This window comes from Nannobrachium achirus, assembly GCF_963921795.1.
Source record: "Nannobrachium achirus genome assembly, chromosome: 12".
Classification (NCBI taxonomy): domain Eukaryota; kingdom Metazoa; phylum Chordata; class Actinopteri; order Myctophiformes; family Myctophidae; genus Nannobrachium; species Nannobrachium achirus.
Window position 1 is genome coordinate 20,437,755 of NC_137832.1, and position 24,631 is coordinate 20,462,385.

Here is a 24,631-nt window from a genome sequence, read left to right on the forward strand (position 1 = left end):
GAAAATACATAAGAATCAATTGAGACTAGTTTGGTACACCCTTTAATTAGGTTTTTACAGCTTTCTCCCTGTCTTTCATGTTAAGGATAGTCTCACTTTACCCCGCAGCCACATTTTGGGAAAAGGGATATTTTTTATCAATTCAGGGTAATCTTCAGCTAGCATCTATCACATGGATTTATAAGTTGGTAGTTCATCAACATGTATGATATAAAATGTTCTCCCTGCATCAATTTGCTTTGACACAACAGCTGATTATGTTGACAGCAAGAAAATTTACTTTTACATGCAAAAAACACATTTTTGTGAAAAAAGCATGTTTTCTACAGCACTATCAGGTCTCTCTTTTCATGACAAGTGGGAAATTCAAGGGGCTTGAAAATATAATGGTCACATGGCCACAAATGTGTTCCATTGCCAAGATAAATGGAGCGTCTCAGTTTACCCGGTGTCTCAGTTTACCCCGCTCTCCCCCTACTCAAATTTAGAAGGCAATCGCAGCCAATCAGGGAATATGGGAAATGAGACAGATCCATGTTCATGACATGACTTTAGAGTTACTGTGTACCGCTTTGCATGATTTTAGGCCAAAATCTGTAGGAGCAGTGCTGCAGTGTCCAAAAACGAGTTTTGCAAAAATCGGCCTGATGGTGGCGCTAGAAGAGGGCCATGTGAGAAATCAGGGGTGGAGGTTGTGATTTGCCAGCCAAGGACATAAATCACACAACATAAATCATCAAGGAAGACAACACATTAAAAAAAATGAAAATTTGTATTTCTCACATTGGGAATGTGAGAGACTGCCCAGAGTCGACTCATCGAGCAATCTGTGTTCGATACGACGCCTTGCGTCAGTTGCGTCTTGCGTGGTCTATGACGTATGGTTGCGGACAGGAGGAGGGTGGTTTGAAGGCACGCGAGAGCAATAATATTAATAACAAATACCCCAAAAAGTTGTAAAAGTGTCTGCAGCTGAATTTCACCAAGAGAGTTCGTTTGCAAGGTAGCGTGCATTAGTTACTGACTGAGGTTTTGCAGGCGTTCACACACTGCATTGCCATGGACGGCTGTCAGCTACATTAGCTAAGCTAACGTTAGCCGACTGTTTAGCTGCAGTCAGGGTCGGGTTTGGAAATTGGACCTGAAGGCAGCAGCTCTTGAAAGTTGAAACAATGGCGAGTGTGCACGAAAGCTTGTATTTCAACCCAATGATGACGAACGGTGTTGTCCACGCCAATGTGTTTGGCATCAAAGATTGGGTGACGCCGTATAAAATCTCTGTCCTCGCCTTGCTGTCTGAGATGGCCACATCTAAGATTGCCCTGCCAGAAAGAAGGCGACTTAACAAACTCATCTTGCCTCTACAACAGGTTAGTTACTTTAGTCCTTTTCTTTTTCTTTCTTTTCCTTTTTTTCTTTTCTTCTTTTTGAATGTTTTTTTCCCTTTTGTTATTGATGATATCCTATGCAAAGTACTGTTCTATGATATCTGTCTGTCTTTCAATGTTAGCTTACTAGGATCTCCTTTTAGTTGACCTTGTACCAGTGTTGTACTGACATGAAACTGAACTTTTTCCTAGGCAACCTTCTAGTACATTATCATATGTTGCTATGGAACCGCATAAAGTTCTGTATGCTATGCATGTATCTTGAATCTGAATATCTCTCATAAGTTGTGTTCACCTCTGTCATCATAGGGACCAGACTTGACTCTTGGCCAGTTTATTAAGACTGTAGAAGAATGCTGCCCTCAAACTGCATATGGTGTCAAATACAGGTATAAACTGATAACTGTAATAATGTTGATTTGATTTCCTTCCCTTTATTTTTTACATGTTAGACATTTGAGACGTCATCTCAGGTAATAGCTGTCAATTAGCCGCAAATTGCAACACTAGATTTTTTTATAATCGGATGAATCTAGGGTTGCAATACCTCCCATAGGCAGCCAATGCATCAAAACGTTATTTTGCTATCTGATTGTATTAAACGACGTCAAACTCGCCAATACTGCGGCTCTATGGAAAGCTTGGAATTTACTCTTTCTATCTGCAAAGTGTTTGTTTCAGAAAAATCCACCGTAAACATGTTATGATTTATTTTCGGTCAAGAAATCCCAGCAGACATGGTTTATTTTCTAAGTGTTGAACTTCGGAAGCGCTCGTCTTCTATAAAGCAACGTCCCGCTGCCTCCTGCATTATGTGACATTTAGAACCAGGTGGTTATAGGACCGCTGAGCGATTTTCCACAAGCGCTTCCAAACTCAAGCCAACACAAGCTTTCCATAGAGCCGCAGTATTGGCGAGTTTGACGTCGTTTAATACAATCAGATTGCAAAATAACATTTTGATGCATTGGCTGCCTATGGGAGGTATTGCAACCCTAGATTCATCAGATTATAAAAAAATCTAGTGTTGCAATTTGCGGCTAGCTGTCAATCGTTTTGACTTTTCGCTTTTGGTTTCATTTGTTCAAGGCTACAGGAAATGACTGATGGAGTTCTTCCCATGGAGTGTTTCTTTTCCACCCTCCCCACGCCTTACAATGCCTTTGAATCCGAGGCTTACAAAACCAGTGTTGTTGGTGAGTAATCCTTTGGCAAACTCTTAACATTCTGGTTGAAAGCCAGTTGTCAATTCAGCCTTTTCCCCATCAAGAAACTGCCAAATCCGATTGTATTAAACAACATTTAACGCATCAACATTGTAGCTGTACTGAAAGCTTGAATTATCCTTTCTATCTGCAAAACGTTTGTTTCATAAAAATCCACCGTAGACATACAGCTACTTTCTGTGTATAATTTCTGCAGGTGATTATTTTTGTGTTTGAGTTTGGAAGTGCTTGTTGGAAATCACTCAGTGGTCCTGTGATAAATGGTAAATGGTGCATTTATATAGCGCCTTAATCCAAGGCACTTTACAGAGATTGTGCATTACATTCACCCATTCATACACCAATAGCAGAGGAAACCATGCAAGGCACGAACGAACATGCTCATTGGGAGCAACCAGCGGTTCAGAGTCTTGCTCAAGGACTCTTCGACACGAACTCTGGGGAGCCCGGGATCTAACTGGGAACCATTCGGGAACTCTCTGGGTTCTAAGATGGCAACTCTACCTCTGTGCCACTGCCGCCCTTGTTTCTACCTCCTATACCACCTGTTTCGAAAATTGCACAATGTAGGAGACATTGCGTTATTGAAAATGAGCGCTTCCAAACTACAACACTTAGAAAAATAATCCCCTGCACGGAATTTATTGACAAAGTAGCTCATAACAGGTTTGCGGTGGATCTTTGAAGCGGTGAAAGCCGCTTCCAAGGAGTGGCTTTGTGTGTCCCACGTCCATATATGGTCATTTCAGTCCAGAATGAACAGGGTTGATCAGAATTGAAAGAATGTATAGTTCACAGCTCTTTGGCAATTTGACTCTCCACACAATTTTATACTCAGATTCACCGCTTCACTTCGAACCGAGGTTTGATTTTTATGAAACAAACACTTTGCAGATAATTCAAGATTTCAGTACAGCTGCAATGTTGATGAATTTAATGTATTTTAATGCAATCAGATAGGATGTTTGTGTTTGGATGTATGGGCTGTCAATGCTTGGTGTTGCAACTCAACTTATTAAAAACACATCTAGAGTTGCAAATTGCGGCTTGGGTTTCTCTTAAAATTATCAATACTATAGGAAGGAAGGAATAAAACAAACATGTTGTGGGTCCGTAACTCAGATTTAAATGAACACTGAGGTTTTTACAGAGTAGATTGAGAGTCCCAGAGAGAGAGAGATCGTATCAAATGGGGGTCTGTGGCCTATGTAATGCATATCAAACTGAGGATCCTTCATAGGGCTGTCACGATTATGACATTTTATATGACGATTAATTGTCACTCAAATAATTGCGATTAACGATTTAATTGTGTTTTTGTCGTTGACAATTACATTTCTGTTTGGCTTTTAGACTTTGAAGTTGCACATGGTAGATGTGACACATAACCTAGATATACAAAGACATTATTGACATATTTGACAACTTTATACTTAAAAAAGAACATTGATAGTGGAAATAGCCGATCTACAAGCTCACAACGCGTCGCATCGCGACGCGTTGTGAGCTTGTAGATCTGCTATTTCCACTATTTTAGACTTTTTTTATGAACATTTTTCAACATGGAAACGATTATGACGATTATGACAAGTTAATCGCGATTATGTCAAATAATTGCGATTAGACGATTATGTAATAATTGTGACAGCCCTAATCCTTCAAATTAGGCTAACGATTCTCCAATTCCATGTTTTAGGTCTTTTTATGAGGCACATGCTTCTTGCCTACAACAAACTGTCCTTCAGCCAAGTGTACAAGCTCTACAAGTCCTTGCAGCAGTACTACCTCAGCCACTACAGCAAGCCTAAATGCCAGGTGCAGGAGTTGCCACCACCGTTGTTTGCAGATGACGCCGACATGGACCTCACGGGTAACGAGGACACCATAGGGGACCGAATAAAGGAGGAGGAGCCAGATGCACCACTGCATGAATCAGAGCTTCGGTTGGTAAAAAGAAATGTGCCATTATTATTTATATTTATCATATACTATTGGCTTTTAACCACTTAAAGACCTATTTTAACCCAACATTTTGTTATTTCACCTGACTTTTCCGGGGGGAACTTAATCTATTAAGTTCGAATATGTAATTATTAGCCACTGTAGAGAAGCCTCCTTTTTTCCCTTATTTTTATTTTTTTGCAATTCAAGATAAAAGCGCTCACCATATTCTACAATGAAGTTATGTATTTTCTTTTTATTGTTGTTCCTCTGCGTTTTAGAACTGACGATGCACCAAGTAGAGGTCCCCTTTCACAAAAACAAGCGGAGTATTTTCTTGCGAGGCAGGTGAGCAAGGTTCAACACATTTTTGTCATTTTAAGGACAGGCGTAGGCTGTTGCCATACGGTACCCGTGTTCTATATCTTTGCTATGCTGTTGAAAATAAAGCAAATGTATATCGTACACTTTATGTACTGTACATGTTTTTAATTCATCTGCATAACTTTCTGATGATACTCAGTATATTTATGAATACATTTGATTATTAATTTAGTCAGTTTTCATCTACCATCTCCCCAGGCCTATCTTCTGAAGAATGATGAGAACAAATCTCTAAAGCCAGCAGCCTTACAGGACGAGCTGAACAACATGCTGAAATTTAACCCGGACTTTGCCGAAGCAGTGAGTCTCTCTCTCATCCACTCTCATCCACTCCCTCACATTAAGCCTTGAATTATTGAACGCTTTAACCAGTGAAAAATAGCAGATATACAAGCTCACAGCGCGGCACCGAGTGCCGCGCTGCGAGCTTGTAGATCTGCTATTTTTGAAAAAGTCGTGAAAAATGTGTGCACATCTTTGAATATATGTATTTTCAAAGCGAACGTTTGTAACTCAAATTTAGCTTCTGGGTGGTCCCTGGAACTAAATATTTTGAGATGGGGGTCCGTGGCCAAATAAATATCATTTTGGGGGTCCTTCACATGAAAAGGTTTGAGTAACCACTGACATAGTAGTCTCAAGAACAGACTAACTGAACTCCAGTTAAGTGAAAAGGACCTTTTCTTTGACGATGGCTGGCCAGATTGCTGACATAGAAACATAGGTTTTTCAAAAGTCACTTATAGAATCGGGTCAAAATTCAAATTTTCACGTAAAAAAAAAAAAGAAATAGCAGATCTACAAGCTCGTAGCGCTGCACTCAGTGCCACGCTGTGAGCTTGTATATCTGCTATTTTTCAATAGTTAAAGCATAAAATAATGATACACAATAATGTGTATCCTTTGCATCACAGTAGGAAACAAGATTTTTTACCTGGTTACCTGGTCCCTATTTTGGGCATCTTTTCAAAAAGGTGAAAAAAGCAGCTCTAAAAGATCAAAACGTATCATGATGCAACACCTTCTGATCTTGTAGATTGGCTATTTATCCTTAATTGCCAATGTCAGTGTTGGTTTGATGGTGGACGTCACAAACGTAAAATACACTGATGTCTTACACAACCGACAAAAACCTTTGCCTAACTACACAAAATGTGCACATGTGGCCTCCGGAGGGGCAGTTGTTGAGACTATTTGGTTTGTAGAACCAAATAGTCTGTATAAACAAGCTGTCTCAACGTTTGCTTGTTACTAATACTTGCCAAACTGGATTTCCTCTCATTATTCCTCTATGCTTGCTCACCATCCATTTTCTCTTTACTGTCCTATATAGAGCATCGCAGTGAGGTGTCGGAAGCAAGCTGGCCATTCATATTTACCATAGGGTTTTTCATTATCAGCCACAAAGTCGTAGCAATTCAATGTACACTTACCACTAGGCTGGTGGTTGTAAAATGGTTCCATATGCTCCTGTAGAACCCCCAAGTATGTATGCAATCACTCTGGTTTTTGTAAAAACACGTTTTAATCAAGATCGCACGGAGAAGAACTGCATTTCCCATGCTGCTAAACGTAAAAACGACGTCTGTGATTGGTCTAGCTTCTTCTTCTTTCACATATCTTGCGGTTACCGCGGAAGTAGCTTACTGCCCCCTGTCTGCCCGGCAGATTATTGCACATCAGCAGAACTGCGTGAGCGAATACTTTCTTTTCCGCGATTTTAAAAATAATGATGTACACAGTCTTGTACCCTGTCCTTTGTTTCAGCTTTCTAATTAATCTTTGCATTAAAAAAAATGTGAATATTGACATGATCCCTCTCCAGCCGAGGTGGCTTTGTCCAAGGCTTAAAAACGTTTAAATAAATACTTTATGAAATGTCTATGGAAGAAATGAATGCGGAAAACGCTTCCGACACCAGAGTGAGGACGGGGTGGGGCTTCAACTGCGATGCTCTATACCATGGGTATTCAACTGGCGGCCCGCGGGCCAAATGCGGCCCGCGGGGACCTTCCTTGTGGCCCCTGGAGCAATTTTGAAAAAAAAAAAAAAAGATTTTTGAAAAAAAGAAAGAAAAAAAAAAAACATAAAATCTTTTTTTTTCTTCTTTTTTAGGAGACTAATGAACGTTATAGGTATGGTTTGCGTGATATGAAACGTGAGCTTCATTTTACCATAATCACAGTAATCCCTAATCATATTCCATCATATTCAAGTGAAGAGACTCCAGTCAGAGCACTGCAGCAGAGTGGAGTGTGTGTGTCTGCAACCCACCTGATCCTCGTTGAGCATCGTTAAAGCATCAAAGAAGGCAATTGTGTGTGCACTGTCAATAAGGTCGACATCTAATCTAAGATAGCATCAAAGCCAGGTTGGCCATCACTAGTGTGATGTAGTTAGCACTAGGTTTTAAACAAGAAAGCATGTGTACAGTTGTCAACTTGTTGAACAGAAATTAAGCACATTAACATGAAAAGTATTCTACTTGAAAAGTATTCTGCTTTGCAATGTAGTTAGATGAAAATGTGCTTGTTTGTGAAAATGTAGTAGTGAAAATATGGTTGTGCCCGTTGTTTCAAGTGTTCATTAGATTAATAGCTGGGGGGGTACGTTAGTGTGGCCCCCGGCCCCTTGGGTTTCTGTCAATGTGGCCCCCTGGACAATTTTGTTGAATACCCCTGCTCTATACTGTACATAAAGCAGAAAGAAAAACAAAGAACAAACGTTATCGTTATTGCAAATGTCATTCAGTAGGTTTAAGAGAACCCAAAGAGGCAGATGTTTGTCTTTAATTGGCTGCTTTGTGCCTTGTGTCTCTACCTCAGCATTACCTGAACTACCTGAACAGCATACGAGTTCAGGACATCTACATCTCCACACACAGTCTCCTGCATTACTTTGACCGCCTCATCTTGTCTGGCAGTGAAGGAAAGAGCAATGGGGACGAGGGCTATGGCAGGAGCCTTCGCTACGCTGCCCTCAACCTAGCCAGTCTGCACTGTCGCTTTGGCCACTAGTGAGTGATGTATATTAATTAAACGCCTTTGTATATATCTAGAATAATAGATTATTTGGATTTGACTACACAGATATGCTGCCTTCACATTGCATTGAGACAATGCTGCAAAATGGCCAAGCGTACCCAGCTACATTGCTGTAGAATCGCCATTGTGCAAGTTTTGCTCAAGACATTGCATAAAGGGAAAGAATGACCCTTCCATTTACAGTACACAGAGAGAATTGTGGCGCCCTCTGACCTAATGGTCCAGGCTCATATCACATAGAGGCTCTTAAGTCTGACCGCATGTCGCGGGTTTGAATCCCGATGACCTTTGCTGCATGTCACCCGCCATCTCTCTCAATTCAATTCAATTCAAAGGGCTTTATTGGCATGAGAAACATACGTTTACATTGCCAAAGCAGAAGTATACACAATATAATCGGAACAATCTCTCTCTCTCCCTGTTTCTTGTCTACCTCCGGTACTATCAATAAAGGTAGAAAAGCCCCCCAAATATATAAAGAAATATATAAATATATATAGAGTTGTGAGGAGATTGAAGGGGACTGGAAATGGTGCAACGAAATTGGTCGATCCTTGACCCAGTCCGAGTGTCCGTGAATACGCTTGGTTTCAATATTGACCCCCGAAGCAGCGACAAGTTTTGGCTTTATGTCACTGTCTTCCATTGTAAGTTATTAGTAGCAGTGTACCTGTGGCTCCATGGCAGTTTACACATTAAATACCTGCATATAATGGTTTATATCAACATTTGACAGATGACGAAATGTCATTTCCAGCAGCACCTTTAAGTTATTTCTAGAGCCATCGTCATTCTAGAGAGTGTGACATCATATTTACGTTCTACGGATCCAAGTAGGCCTCTTGTCTCAAACAACTGGATGAAATGAAGGACAACCTAGATCTGCTGGACACGTATGTAGCTCCTCATGTCAGAACACTGCACACACTAGGGCATTAACGAAAAAGTCGACAAGTCGACTCAGTCGACTTCCTTACACAAGTCGACTCCCACCAGAGAAAGTCGAAGTTGAAAAAAAAATCAAACCTCGGTTCGAAGTGGAGCGGTGAATTTGAGCAGCTGTACCCTATGTGAGTGAGTGAGTGAGTGAGTGAGTGAGTAAACTGTGCCTGTGAGTGGTGAGTGTGCCTGGCCTGCACAAAACAGCGCCCCTCCTTTAACTAGTGTGTTGTGTGTGGCCACTCAAGGTATTGCCAGGCTACGTCGGACACGGCCAGCCAGCCAGCCAGCCACCCAGCCACCCACATACCCACGGACATACCTGTCTATTGGGAGCGCTTTCACCGCTCCAAAAAACGATACTTTCTATTGTGAAAATAGCAGATCTACATGCTCGATGTGAGCATGTAGATCTGCTATTTTCACAATTTCTGCCTCAATATATTTGACAATTTGGACAATGTTTAATTTGCCATTTTAGAGGTATTAAAAAGTCCTTAAATTGGCACTTGAAAAATGTGAAGATACCCTCTATACACTTAAACTTTATGTTGGTTTGTTTACAGTTGAGTGAGAAAACAATGTTTCACATTAAGTTAATCATCTGGGGACCCTCCAAAATAATTGGGGGGTCGTGTGTGATGTGATGTGACGACGTCATCAAACGATAAAGTCGACTTCAACTCAACTTTTTACTGAGTCGAGTCGACTTGCAAAAATCACAAGTCATTAATGCCCTACTACACAGTACACACAGATCTGCTGGTGCAGAAGCCAAAACCAGCAGCTCCAGGCCAACCTCCCTCCTGCTTAAACTGTGACTGATGCTGTTTTGTTTCTTCACCTCCGTAGTCAGCAGGCTGGCTTGGCTCTACAAGAGGCCATCCGCATCGCCCAGGAGTCCAACGATCACGTGTGCTTGCAGCACTGTCTGGTAAAATTATGCTCTTTTTAAATTATTGTTTAATGTTGTTGCTTAAATTTGATTTATTCTTATTTTATTGTATTGCTTATTTCCTGTGTGCTTTAAATTGCACTGCTGCCTGTTCTTCCTAGTTGAATAAAGGTCAAATAAAATCAGTTCTTTTTTAAGTATTTTAGAATTCACCTTTTGTTCCCTGTCTCCAACTGTTTTCCCTCTACTCCTCTTTTCTTTTTGCCTCAGAGTTGGCTCTACACACTGGAACAGATGAAAGGATCTGACAGCTCGGTATTAACTGAGGATTCTGTAAAAATGGCTGCGCATTTCTGTCTTCCGGTAAGAAAAGCATGAGCCCTCAGACGAGAACAGTTCAGGACAGTGGCAGTTAAGGGTGGGCGATACAGTGATAATTATCATTGAGACGATACAATGTCTCCACGATATGCCTTTTCAGAGATAACGTATATATCGTGATACAATGAGGGAGCCTTATAAAAAAATCCTGTTGAATTGTTAATACAGAGATTCATTGCAGAATTCATTTAAACCTACATTTTGGTCTAAATCAGTAGTTTTCAAACGTTAGAATGTCATGGTCTCCCCTTAACTCTGGCAGTATACAAATGAAACCAAATGGACCCTTACGGGTCCATTTGGTTTCATTTGTATACTGTCAGAGCTACATAGTTGTAAGGGTCAATTTAGACCCCCCCAATAGGAACCCACAGAGTCCCCGGGCCCCACTTTGAGGACCACTAGTCTAAATGGTCTGTTACTCCTTTATCCTTTAGTTTTTGTTACCTTGTAGATGGTTGTATTGTTAAATAGCTTGAAAAATAACCATAAAAAAACAACATGAAAAAGAATCGTGATAAGATCGTCTATCGTGATACAGCTTGGGATAATATCGTGATATTGTATTTTTCTAGATGTACAATGTAACTGCACCACCCACACTTCTCTATGCTCTCTCTCTCTTCTCCAGTACTTGGCCTCTCTGGGGATTCAGTCATTGGTCCAGCAGGGGGCGGTACAGGGCAAGACAGCCCATGAGCTGATGGATCTACTCAAGGACACAGATATCCTGCACTGGAAGCACAGTCTGTCAGAGCTGATAGAGATCAGCCTAGCCCAGACTACCTCCATATGGAGGATGTACGGCAAGAGGTCAGTCTACCTTCTTTGGCATCCGTTGGTATCCTGTCCTGGGATGGCACAATGCCCTCATTCACTATTACTCACATCATTTTTAAGTCTCACAAAAAGAAAATGCTAATTTACTGAGAAAAGAGCATCCACACATTCTGATCTGTTCAAAAGAGTAATTGGTTTAATATGTTTCTCACCATGAAAACTATTTACAGTTCAAAACTTTCCCTGGCCGGTGTTAACTTGGAACACTGAGTGATTCACATACATTCGTCCATTCAAAGTGTATTTTATTGTTATTGGTTAATTTCTCTAGTCTATATGGTACCAATAAGCACATTCTGCATGTGCAACAAAGACATTAAGGACCGAATATCGTAAGTAATCATGCATATAATAAATGATTATCACAGGATGGTCATTTTAGTCAAAGAACATTTTTCTGCTCATGTATTGGAACGCCTGGGACCCCTTAGCTGGGAGAGAGATGAAGCAGGGACTCCTTAGCTTCTAGTTTAGCTTAGCTTACCTTAGGAGGAATATATATGTCCCAAGAAATACAGCCATAAAGACCCAACCCTACCATACACAGTGACATCCTATCATTACATGGTGGTGGTGGATAGATCTGCTATTTTTGAAAAAGTCTTAGAATATTTCAAATCCAAAGGTTTAAAAAAAAATATATATATATATATGTTTCTATGTCAGTGGAGCTCAAATCTTTTCAAAATTATATGTATTTGGCCACTGACCCCCATCTCAAAAGATGTAGTTCCAGAGTTACAAATGTTTGCTTAAAGAATACATAATATTAAAAGATTTGCACACATTTTCACGACTTTTCAAAAATAGAAGATCTACAAGCTCGCAGCGCGGCACTCGTGCCCAAGGAATGTTGGATTCAGAATCATGAAAAAGTCCTAGTTTTACCCCTCACATGCTACTTGGAGCAACATTTTTTGTATTTTTTCATGTATAGTGAAGTTGGGGACCAGCAGCTTTTGTTCTACAACTCGGATTTCTTAGGACTTTTGATATGTTGCTACTAACATATTTATGAAACAAAAAGAGTTGCAAGTGTTTCTGTTGCAATTTCTTTGAGCTTAAACCATTATAATCCATGGTATTATTGTGTCATATGCTGTGATCAGGGTGTCCTCGAAAAAGAGAGCTTGCTCTCAATGGGCTCCCCTGAATAAATAAAGAAAAAAGAAAGACAGTAGTGATTATATAATATTCAGCAAAATCAGGATGATGTATTTTTTTGCACTTTGTGATATCACATTACCTTGATGCCAGTTGTTGCTATCAGCCAAAAAGCTAGACTCGCTATGAATCACCAGTGAGCATGTTTTTTACATTGGGTTGAGCTGCAGTGAACCATACAAGTGGCCAACTGGATAATAACTGAACAATATTCTCTGACTTTGCGCTGCCTTGTGTAGGGATGGGACGACATGAAAAGTTTATATCACGATTATTGTGACCAAAGAAATCACGATTTACGATATTATCGCGATAATCAAAATCCATTATCCTGGGGCGGAACATTTGCCAAAAATAGCAGATCTACAAGCTCACAACGCGTTGTGTTGTGAGCTTGTAGATCAGCTATTCTTTTTGGCAAAGAGATTTGGTAGAGTGAAAATAAAGACACATAATATATATAATATATAATAGTATAATAAAGTACATAATAAATAAATATAATAAATATACCTTTTTACCAATTATAGAGGGCTTAAGTGGTACCGGATATGCAGCTCGGGGCAAATAAAAGGTGATGCGTGACGCAGGACGATATCACGATAAATGAAATCTCCACGATACGATTATCGTGAGCGTTTTTTTTTATCACGATGAACGACGATGCCGCGTATCGTCCCATCCCTAATTCCATCACACCTGTCTTTGTGCAGCACCATGGCTCAGCAACAGGCCCAGCTCCTCCTGAACATGAGCAGCCTGGAGCCAGTCAACTTTGGCGTCCAACAGAACAACACGGAGGCCTTCGCCGTGGCGCTTTGCCACCTGGCTGAGCTGCATGCTGAGCAGGTAGCGCGTCTGATTGAATCCATTCAGAACGGGTACACATTATTGTGTATCATTATTTTTATACTTTAACTATTGAAAAATAGACAGATATACAAGCTCACAGCGCGGCACCGAGTGCCGCGCTGCGAGCTTGTAGATCTGCTATTTTTGAAAAATCGTGAAAATTTCGAATTTTGACCCGATTCTATAAGTGTCTTTTGAATCCTTCTAAGATTTTTTTGAAAAACCTATGTTTCTATGTCAGCGATCTGGCCGGCCATCGTCAAAGAAAAGGTCCTTTTCACTTAACTGGAGCTCAGTTAGTCTGTTCTTGAGAGACTACTATGTCAGTGGTTCTCAAACCTTTTCATGTGAAGGACCCCCAAAATGATATTTATTTGGCCACGGACCCGCATCTCAAAATATCTAGTTCCAGGGACCACCCAGAAGCAAAATTTGAGTTGCAAACGTTCACTTTGAAAATACATATATTCAAAGATTTGCACACATTTTCACGACTTTTTCAAAATTAGCAGATCTACAAGCTCGCAGCGCGGCACTCGGTGCCGCGCTGTGAGCTTGTATATCTGCTATTTTTCACTGGTTAAAGCATTCGATAATTCTAGGCCTAAATGGGTTAATCTCATCTGTCTGGTTGCTGTCCTGCTGTTACAATACCCCCCATTAGTCTCTCTATGTCCTGCCTTGCTGCAAGGTAATCAACATTGATCAGGTCTCCTTCCCTCCCAGCCCCTGGGCTGAGTTCCAGTGTTGGCCCTAGAGTAAGCCTTGCTTTGTCAATGTGGCTGTTCTGTTGACAGGGCCTGTATGGTGCTGTGGCGGAGCTTCTCAAGCACCTCAAGGAACAGTTTCCTCCTCACACACAACACGCTAAGGTGAGTTCCTTCAATATAGTCAGGGAATTTTAATAAAACCCTGGGAATAAATTCCTTACCAAACAATTTCTTCACCAATGTGTTCGTGAAGGTGTCTAGTAACATATCTAACAAAGATTGAAATTCAACATCCCTAGCAAAATATTTGACAGCTAGGGTAATTCTATACACTGTACTATAAGGGAAAAAATCACTCCCAAAAATATGCTTCAAGTAGCATGTTAGGGGTCTAACTAGGTGTTTTTAATTATTCTGAATCCATTGCAAGCATTTGTTTTGCACAAAAAACATTCATTGGGCCAAAATCAGACGCAAAAAAACGATGGTTTAGTGATGAGTCATCACTTTTCACAAGGTGTATGGGGTCCGTTTTTGGCCCAAGGAATGTTTTTCGTGCAAAACAAATGCTTGCAATGGATTCAGAATAATTAAAAACACCTAGTTAGACCCCTCACATCCCACTAAAAGCATATTTTTGGGAGTGATTTTTTTTCCCTTATAGTATAGTGTATAGTAAGTGAATGAGACCCAGAATTACCCTAGCTGTCAAACATTTTGCTAGGGATGTTGAATTTCAATCTTTGTTATATATTTGTTAGATTATGTTACTAGACACCTTTACGAACACATTTTGCAGGTATTCTGCAAATTTTCCCTGACTAAATATTGCAATATAGAACTACTGCCCAGTTTGATGTACTGCTGGTCCCTGGTCAGAAACCTTTTTTATTGAATTATTCTTCATTCAGATAGCATTAACGTTAAAAACATCCAATGTGTGGTTTATCACATTTTTTAATTCTAGTGAAATTGGGCTGAAATGATGTCCAACTAGAAGCAGTGCTCTTCCGAGCACAGGTCTCCACCAGGCCGTGCGTCCTGGTGGTGCTACTGTATAATAGGCCAATGTAAAAAGGGTGGCATATGTTCTTCACCTTAGATCTTTCATGGCAATCTGATGCTGCATGCATGATTTGAAGCATTGTGTTCCAAAAATGAGTTTTGCTAAAGTCTACCTGCTGGTGGCGCTATAACAGGCCAATGTGAAAAAGGTAGCATTTGTTCCTTGACCTAGTGGGAATATGTGTGGCAAATTTCACGGTAATCGCAAGCTGCGTTGATGATTTGAGGCATTTTGTTCAAAAATGGAGCAATCCTGCAAGCTTTGGAAGCCAATATTGGCCAATCAGGATGGAATATGAAATACAGACGGATCGGACTTGATCACATGACTATAGAGATACTGTGTACCGATTTGCGTGATTTTTGGATAAAATCTCAAGGAGTAATATCCAAAAATGTGTTTTACATAAGTCGGCCCAAAGGTGGCGCTATAAAAGGCTGATGTGAAAAATGCAGGGTAAAGGTTTATCCTTAGCCTCTAGGGAGTGCGCTTACAAAGTTTGAAACTGATCGTGGAGTTATAGGTAAAACCACAAATCGGCCTGTTATAGCGCCACCATGAGGCTGATTAAAAAAGATTTAAGTGGTATTTCTTCCTCGGCCTAGTGGGAACGTGTGTGCGCGATTTCATGATAATTGCACTTTGCGTTTGTGATTTGAGGCATTTTGTCCAAAACGGCTCAATCCTACAAACTTTGGAAGCCAATCTTAGCCAATCAGGATGGAATATGCAAAATCGGACAGATCCGTGTCGATCACATGACTGTTGAGATACTGCCTACCGATTTGTAGGATTTTTGGACAAAATCTGTAAGAGTAGTGCACAGAAATGTCTTTTGCGAACATCGGCCACTAGGTGGCGCTAGAAAAGGCCCATTTGAAAAATTTAGGGCAGAGGTTCTAGATTGGCATCCAGGGAATGTGTGTGCTCACTTTGGCAGCGACCGGGCCAACGGCGACTGAGATTAGCTGCACACAAACTGCGAGGACGCACGGACAGACGGACGGACGGACGGACGGACGGACGGAGGGGAAAACATACTCTCCCCCATGCCTTCGGCTGGTGGAGACAACAAATGACCAACAAAAGCAATGTTAGAAAGACAGCGACTTAATCTGGAATCTTGACAAGTAGTGCTCGGTCGTCTGTAACCACTGAGCAGTGACACTTTGCAACTGTCGACTGTTCCTCCAGATTTAAGGTCATTTTCGCTTAATTTCATTGTCATAAAATGCCATCACGATATGCATCAACATATTGCTGGTTAGAGCTACTGTGAGAGCTGCCAATGCACCAAAGGGTGTTGGGTATCATATAACAAGTATGTGTTTTTAATTTGATTTAAAGGCAGTGGTGTGTGCACTTGAAAATATATTGTGTTATAGCAAATAATTAAAAGTTTTGTTGAAGCGATGAATATGGTTGTTCTTGTCTGAAACAGCTCTGGATGTTGTGTGAGCTGAAAATCCAGTTTGAAAGACTCATGAACGATGGGAAATATCACTTGGCAGAGCCGCAGGTCACTGCCATCGCTGCCTTAAACAACTCTGAGGGATTGTACAGGTATTTTTTTGTCTAGCCAATACAAATTATACAAACCATGGACACGTAGGGCTGTCACAATTATTACATAATCGTCTTATCGTGATTATTTGACATAATCGTGATTATTTTTCATAATCGTCATAATCGTTTCAATGTCAAAAATAGTGGAAATAGCAGATCTACAAGCTCACAACGCGTCGACGCGTTGTGAGCTTGCAGATCGGCTATTTCCACTATCAATGTTCTTTTTTAATTATAAAGTTGTCAAATATGTCAAGTAATTTCTTTGTATATTTAGCTTATGTGTCATATCTACCATGTGCAACTTCAAAGCCTAAAAGCCAAACAGAGATGTAATTGTCAACGACAAAAACACAATTAAATCGTTAATCGCAATTATTTGAGGGAAAATTAATCGTCATGTAAAATGTCATAATCGTGACAGCCCTATGGACACGTCCAAAAGTGTAATTACCGTATTTCAAACACAGCAGCTCAAACAAAAATCTATGATGGCAGAAAGGGTCGCTTGTAAATCCTCGAATACAATCATAGATTAGACGTATTTGCTCAGGCATTGGTTATTCCCCCCCCCACAAATGTGTCATATTACCTCGTCTAAATTCGCAGCTACACCCACAAGGTACAAATTGCGTCAACTGTGTGGCTGTGTTACCACATAGAGAAGTAGCACTTGCCATCTACTGTAACTCATACTGTTGACTTTATGCTTCTGTCTTTTATGTGCATCTTGTGAGTATTCATATTCAGTTGAACGCTATCTGTAGATGGAATACTGAAGCAGAGAAATAATTAGGAATAAACAGACACACACAAAAGAAAGCCCTTGCCCTTTTTAAAGACGACCTAAGTCTTTAATCCATATCAATAATGATGGCTGTAAGATAGTGGCATGACGGCTCAGGTATCGGAGGAGACCTGTTGTTGTCTTCACCCTCCCAATGACTACTATGGGGATTAGCATGGATAGATCTAGCGTAGAATAACAGGGATTGGGGAATTGGCTTCAATACTAAATTGGGAATACTTTTTCTTTTATTACCCTTTTTTATGGGCAGGATTTTCTTCATTCTATACTAGAATGTTAATATGTTCTATGATAGCTTCAAATCTCATGCTACTTTGTGTCAATAACCATTGTGATGGGAATGGGATTTGGGGTGTCATCACTTTGTATACCTGCCTTAACATGACACTGCATTTCAATAAAAAAGATTTGAAAAGAATATTGATGGCTGTGTCATACAGTACTTAGAAGTGTGTTTGCTCTATTTGTAATAGTGTTTGTTTTTGTCATCAAACAGGAAAGCTCAAGTTCTGAAGGCCCTTAACAGGACCACTGAAGCCTACAGCATTTTACAGAGGCTACAAGTACACTGTGAGAGGACAAAATGTACAGAAATGATTATCAGGTAAGAGGATGACTTTGTCAACCTGAAATATTTCTTAACACACAATCAAATTTGGTAGAGCTGCTCTGTTAATTGAAGTTGTATCAGCCAAAATCTCCACATTGCGATAGATTTTAGATTTAGAACACAAACAAATGCAAACAAGGTGTATGTAAGTGCAGTTATGTTGGCTCCAAACAAACCTCAAACAACAAAACTCACTGATGCACCCAGACTTGGTTATACGCAGGCATGAAGAACAATGTCCACAGGTTGAACTTGGTTTGCATATTTTACTTAACTTCAGGTAGACAGAGCATTGATACAGACAACTTTTCCCTGCTATTGTTCTCTCTGGCTCTGGTAGAAAACATTTTGTCCACCCAGGTGCATACCCAACCCCTCATCACCAGACCTATTTATGCACTTGCTGCCAATCAGCCAGGCCTGGGAGAGGTGTGCCCTAGGTGCCCATGAAATCATGTGACTGATTAATCAATCAATTAACTAACAAATTAACCTATAATGAACTACTATAATGCCAAATAATACAAAATAATCACAACTATAATAATGAAAATAATAACAATAATATAGCATACAAAAGCAGTTCAGTGGCTTTTACACTCCCCCCCAATTGGGAATTATATGACCAATTACAAACAATACATAAACAGCCATGAACATTAGAATCATCAATGAAGGGTATGTGGTATGTGTATTGTATTTAGTCTTGACTGATTCTTCTGGGTTGAGGATACTGCAAAAAAGAAAGATGGAGGAGAGAAGTTACATTTCAGTCTGTGGCCTCCGATTGCCAACAGAGCTACAGTAGGTGACAGGTCTTTTCACCAGTCTGCTAAAGGCTTGACATAGCCCTCAAGCCACCACAGAAAGCAAGGCAAGTGTATGCCCCTTTCTTCTGGGACATAATCTTTCTCCTCATCCTTCCCGTTCTTCTTCTGCTTTTCCTCTTCCCTCTTCTCCTGGGCATGCTGCTTTGTGTTGTTTTTCTGCCGGTTCCTGCGCTTGCAGCCTTTATCTTTTTTGGACACCTGTCCATATCCATCTTCATGGTCAGGTGTGACGTCGCTAGCCGAGGAGCCGCCTGTCTCCACAGCCATCTCACCGTCGTTCTCTTCAGTTTCGGATGGGACATGGCTTACAGCCGAGGAGCCGCCTGTCTCCACAGTCGTCTCACCATCGTCTTTGTCCTCTTCTTCAGCAGGGTCGGTCGGCTGTTCCCACCGGATCTCTTTCAGCTGCAGAGCATTCTCCAGAGGCTGACGGTTCTTCAGCCCGGACTCCGAGACACTCGCCTCTTCTCCCTGCCTGGCCTGCCATGTCTCTGTGTCATCCTCTTCTGGACCTGGAGGTGTCTTTCCTACCACACTTGTGGCAAAACTTTCTCTGCGCTCCCCCAGACCCTGTATCTGGCTTGGAGACGATGCGTCTTCCTGAATACTTGCAAAATACCGTTTGACGATTTCGTCGATTACTTCTGGACTGAGCTCTGGAGGTTCATCATCTTCTTCTGAACACCTGTCCGACATTTTGGCGATTACCTCCGTACTGAGCTCTGGAGGTTCGTCATCGTCTGACCACCAGTCTGACATTGTGCCCACTTAAAGTGCGGTGCAGCTGATCAGCTCACAGGGTCCAGTGCAAACAAACGAATGCTCAAAAATAAAAACAGCAGTGGGCAGTGGTTTAGCAAGAATAATGTCACAGATAAAAGTCCGACAGTGACATGCAAAAAATGGACGGCAATGCAGCAAAACGTGTCACCAATAAAAGTTCAGCAGTGACAAACACAAATAATAAAATAACTCCAACAGTTATTTATGCCGTTTTCCAATACAGCTTAATTCAGTGTCTGTACACATACCAAGCTCCTTTTTGCATATTTGTTGCAATGCACAAATCCAACTCACACTCCTATAGTGTCATAGTGTTGTCCAATTATTTCCTTGAGTCCTCTTGTCCACGATCTCCAGTTCGTAGGACAATGTTTTCTACTTTGTAAGTGCAGTTATGTTGGCTCCAAACAAACCTCAAACAACAAAACTCACTGATGCACCCAGACTTGGTTATACGCAGGCATGAAGAACAATGTCCACAGGTTGAACTTGGTTTGCATATTTTACTTAACTTCAGGTAGACAGAGCATTGATACAGACAACTTTTCCCTGCTATTGTTCTCTCTGGCTCTGGTAGAAAACATTTTGTCCACCCAGGTGCATACCCAACCCCTCATCACCAGACCTATTTATGCACTTGCTGCCAATCAGCCAGGCCTGGGAGAGGTGTGCCCTAGGTGCCCATGAAATCATGTGACTGATTAATCAATCAATTAACTAACAAATTAACCTATAATGAACTACTATAATGCCAAATAATACAAAATAATCACAACTATAATAATGAAAATAATAACAATAATATAGCATACAAAAGCAGTTCAGTGGCTTTTACAGTGTATTTCGGCCTTTCTTTTATCTTTGTTTACTGTAATGTTTACATTAATTGACAAAGGTACAGTCATTTCTTACACATGTTAGCAAACAGAATTATTCAGTTGCTGATGTGTATCTAATGGATCTTCTTCCTTATTCAAATTACATTAGCAGAATCCAATTTGTTTATCAGTTAAAAGTCTGCATTTGATACCTGTTTAAGTTATTTTTATCTAAGATGAGCAACTATTGTATCTTGCCAACATTTTGAGTTGCATCATGGCAAGACAACCCAAACCTCTACTAAAGCGCATCTGGCATCAACGGCTGCTTTATAATTGTATATTATGAATATAAGAATATAAGAGTGATGACAGGGTTTTTGCGACCGTCGGGTCGCAGTTACTACCAAAACCTCCACCCGCTGTCTGTCAGTCAGTCAGTCAGTCAGTCTGTCAGTCAGTCTGTCCGTCATGTCACATTTTTCCCCAACTCATATCTCCGCCACCGTTGCCCCAATCCATGCCAAACCTTGCACACAGACTCCTTGCCTGCCAATCCACAACCTCCACAACCTCCAGGGACCCCCAGAGCTCCAGGGACCCCCTTCTGCCGCCACCAAAAAGTGCAAAAATGACCAAATGACCACCCTAACGGGGCTGTTCACGAGGAATTCCCGGGGACCACCGACTCCTGGTGCTCCAGAATGGATGCAAAAGTGGTCGCACCCCTAGTGGAGGACCCCCGCCACTGCAGCGCACATAAAATGCCGTAACCCGGGCTAGGAGCGACCGGGAGAGCCAGGGCCGGTACCCAAGAGAGCCGTCAACATGAATCTGTCCCATTTGCGCCACCTTCAGTCCCATTTTTTCAAACACATTTTTGGTCCAACAGATGTTGCCCAAAAATCACGCAAATCGGTACACAGTATGTCTACACTCATGTCTTCAACATGGATCTGTCCCATATAGCGCCACCATCTGGCCGATTTTTTCAAACACATTTTTGGACACTGCCCAGTGCCCCAACAGATTTTGCCCTAAAATCACGCAAATCCGTACACAGTATGTCTACACTCATGTTATCAACATGGATCTGTCCCATTTAGCGCCACCATCAGGCTGATTTTTCCAAACACATTTTTGGACACTGCTCCTACACATTTTGCCCTAAAATCACGCTGCGACCTGACGGTCGCTTATCTCCCGATTAGGGAGTCTTACTGGTAATAGTATATTGATTTGAGGGTTTTAATATATTTGATTTGTGTGTAAGTGATTCATCTTTGCCTTTTAATTTGTTTTGTTTCTATCTCCCGCAGGGTGATGCTTTCCACTGCTGCGCTCCACTGGGAGTCTTCTGGCTTCTCCACGGCCCTCCCCCTCCTGTTGAAGGCCTTGGCGTTGGCTAGACAGCACCATCTGCAGGCTCTGGCTTCAGAGACTATCCTGCACTTGGCCTTCACTCAAGTCAGTCACAGACAAGCATCTTTATTGTCTAACCATAACTGTCCTTAATATGGGATGGCTGCGATCGGGGACAAATCCCCTCCTTCTGATGCACATGCCCGTGTTACCAGAGCCTGGTTTTGGGACAAAAACTAACACATGGATTTTTTTTATGCTTGTATTTATAGCGTATAGTGTAGAATCTACACTCTAGATTGACTGGAAACGGGGAGGGAGAGATGGGGAGAAACATGCAGTGAAGATCGTCGGGAATTCGCAGTGTACTGTGACCGGACGTCTAGGGCAGCGTTCCGGGTCAACAACTAACCTATTTGCACGTGTGGCTGACAGTTATCCTAACCTGCTGTTAGTGCTATTAAGTACTAGCATTGCCATTGCTTATAAATGATGATGTGGGATCACTACGATAGGGAACTTGTGTGTGATCCAATGTTATCAGTCTGGCAATGCCAGGCTAATTTTGTACCGTTGAGCTGCCCATTCCATTATTGTTCCCAACACATAATAGTAGATGCAAACTGCATTCAGTTGGGTTCATAATACATACCTATTTTATTTTTATTTTTATTCTGTTCATATGTTCTCTGTAGCTGATGTTGGGAGTACCTGAACAGGCTCTGAGTGTCTTACATGAAGCCATGGAGCCCATTCTGGCACACGGAGCAGTCATGGACAAAGGCCGAGCTCTCCTGCTGGCAGCCCGCTGTCAGATGGCAATGGCTGGGTTCAGGCCAAATGGACAAGGTCAAGCAGGTAACAGACACGGGCGCTTTGCCAAATACAGATCCCTATCTCATGGCTATCATTGACCAAGCAATGATCTACTGCTAAATACAGATCCCTATCTCATGGCTATCATTGACCAAGCAATGATCTGCTGCTAACATCAAAATGTCTCTGTAATGTCTGGTAACTCGATCTTCCTGATCACAATATTTACGAAATTTCATGTGGCACATCAAGATATGAAATTATCCTAATGGCAAACAGTATACCTCCCAAATAATATGTATGCTTGTTTTGTTTTCCCTAAAATAATGAGCTGCATAGTGCAACATGAAGGAAACCGGTTGCGCTTGTATATGGTGTAATAATTCTGTAATTATGGTAATTTATCAGAAGTATTGTTTAAAAGCATCTTATAACAGACTACCAACCTCTGTCGGAACAACAGCCACTTCTACGTCTTTGGTGTATTGCACATCAACCCTCTATTCTTGCCTCACCTTCCAGTTAATATTCAAGTCATGTCCCTAACAGCATTGTTTTATTTTTCCTTCCTATCTTTCCAGCTCTGACGTTGGCGGTCCAGACGCTGGACGAGTCTGCGTCATATTTCTCCATGTTGAACTGTAAGGAGCGTCTCCGTGACGTGTACTACCTGCAGGCTCGCCTCCACCACGCCTCGGGACAAACACCCCAGCGTAACAAATGTGCCATGCTGTTCCGCCTGCTGGACCTGGAGCTGCAGTCACCAGGAGCATCGGTTGCCATGCGACTGTAGCTGTCTCCCTCGTCACAGGTTTAAATCCATTCAGAACGGGTACACATTATTGTGTATCGTTATTTTATGCTTTATCTATTGAAAAAATAGCAGATATACAAGCTCGCAGCGCGGCACCGAGTGCCGCGCTGCAAGCTTGTAGATCTGCTATTTTTTGAAAAATCGTGAAAATTTGAATTTTCACCCGATTCTATAAGTGTCTTTTGAATCCGTTTAAGGTTTTTTGAAAAACCTATGTTTCTCTGTCAGCAATCTGGCCAGCCATCGTCAAAGAAAAGGTCCTTTTCACTTAACTGGAGCTCAGTTAGTCTGTTCTTGAGAGACTACTATGTCAGTGGTTCTCAAACCTTTTCATGTGAAGGACCCCCAAAAGGATATTTATTTGGCCATGGACCCCCATCTCAAAATATTTAGTTCCAGGGACCACCCAGAAGCAAAATTTGAGTTACAAACGTTCGCCTTGAAAATGCATATATTCACAGATTTGCACACATTTTCACGACTTTTTCAAAAATAGCAGATCTACAAGCTCGCAGCGCGGCACTCGGTGCTGCGCTGTGAGCTTGTATATCTGCTATTTTTCAATAGTTAATGCAGTCAATAATTCTAGGCCTAAATGGGTTAACCACATTAACCCCGGTATCCCTATATTGAGCATGTCGTTATAGGCAAAACAAAATGTAAAAGTAGCCTAGGCCAATGCTTAATTTAATCAGCACACAGTGTACACCAGTGTTGCTCACATCACATGTGCGTATACATCGGCTATTTTCATCATTGTGACTGTGTCAGGCTATTACATTTTGCGGACTGCTCGAGAGCTGAATGACACATTGTAAACTGTTCTTTTGTCATACCGATCTTCTGAAGAAAAGACTGCTGAATGTCTAATTCCAGCTTCAATGAAAAGGTGTTCTTTGACAAAGTCGCTGATACAAGACGTTGATGCATTGAGCCCACCATAATGTTTCTGGACTTCATGAAACAAAACCTTTAAAAGAAGTTGTGTTGCCGGGTGAAGCAATTTTGGCACTCTTGTAAAGTAGCAAATTGTTTTTTTGTAATGCACCAATAAAGTGTACAATACATTATATTGAGGTGATTCATCACAAGATAGCTCCCCTGTTGTGCCACACTTGTTCTCATTACTGATATGATTTTAAACCCTCATCGCCACTAGATGGTGATAAATATCTGTCCGCCCCTGTTAGAACTACATTACATTCCTTTTGTACTATTTGGTCCAAGGGACAATTCTAGAACCTTTCACCTTGAATTTCAGGTGACTCAATAATCCAATTGACGCAGACTTTCTGATGATACCAGAATGGATCCGTCGTCTCTTCTGCTGTTGGATCAGGGAGGAACTTGATTGATAGGCCTAGGTTGATGATATACCAATAGCAATGTGTTCC

General features: G+C 41.3%; 1 protein-coding gene across 2 annotated transcripts; it reads left to right on the top strand.

Annotated features, from left to right (window-relative positions):
* Positions 1-895: 895 nt before the first annotated feature.
* anapc5 (anaphase promoting complex subunit 5) lies at positions 896-23,265 on the top strand. 2 transcript variants are annotated; one of them, XM_080738020.1, is made up of 17 exons: positions 896-1,370; positions 1,698-1,777; positions 2,478-2,584; positions 4,311-4,557; positions 4,837-4,903; positions 5,138-5,239; positions 7,765-7,955; positions 9,775-9,856; positions 10,088-10,180; positions 10,830-11,011; positions 12,916-13,051; positions 13,852-13,926; positions 16,272-16,393; positions 17,701-17,808; positions 21,565-21,712; positions 22,303-22,465; positions 23,005-23,265. In XM_080738020.1, the coding sequence occupies exons 1-17, from the start codon at positions 1,173-1,175 to the stop codon at positions 23,214-23,216; spliced, it is 2,313 nt and encodes a 770-aa protein (XP_080594146.1). In that variant the 5' UTR covers positions 896-1,172; the 3' UTR covers positions 23,217-23,265. The 2 variants fall into 2 exon arrangements, with proteins under 2 accessions (XP_080594146.1, XP_080594147.1); XM_080738021.1 differs by having other exon boundaries at positions 1,232-1,370; positions 2,485-2,584.
* Positions 23,266-24,631: the final 1,366 nt, after the last annotated feature.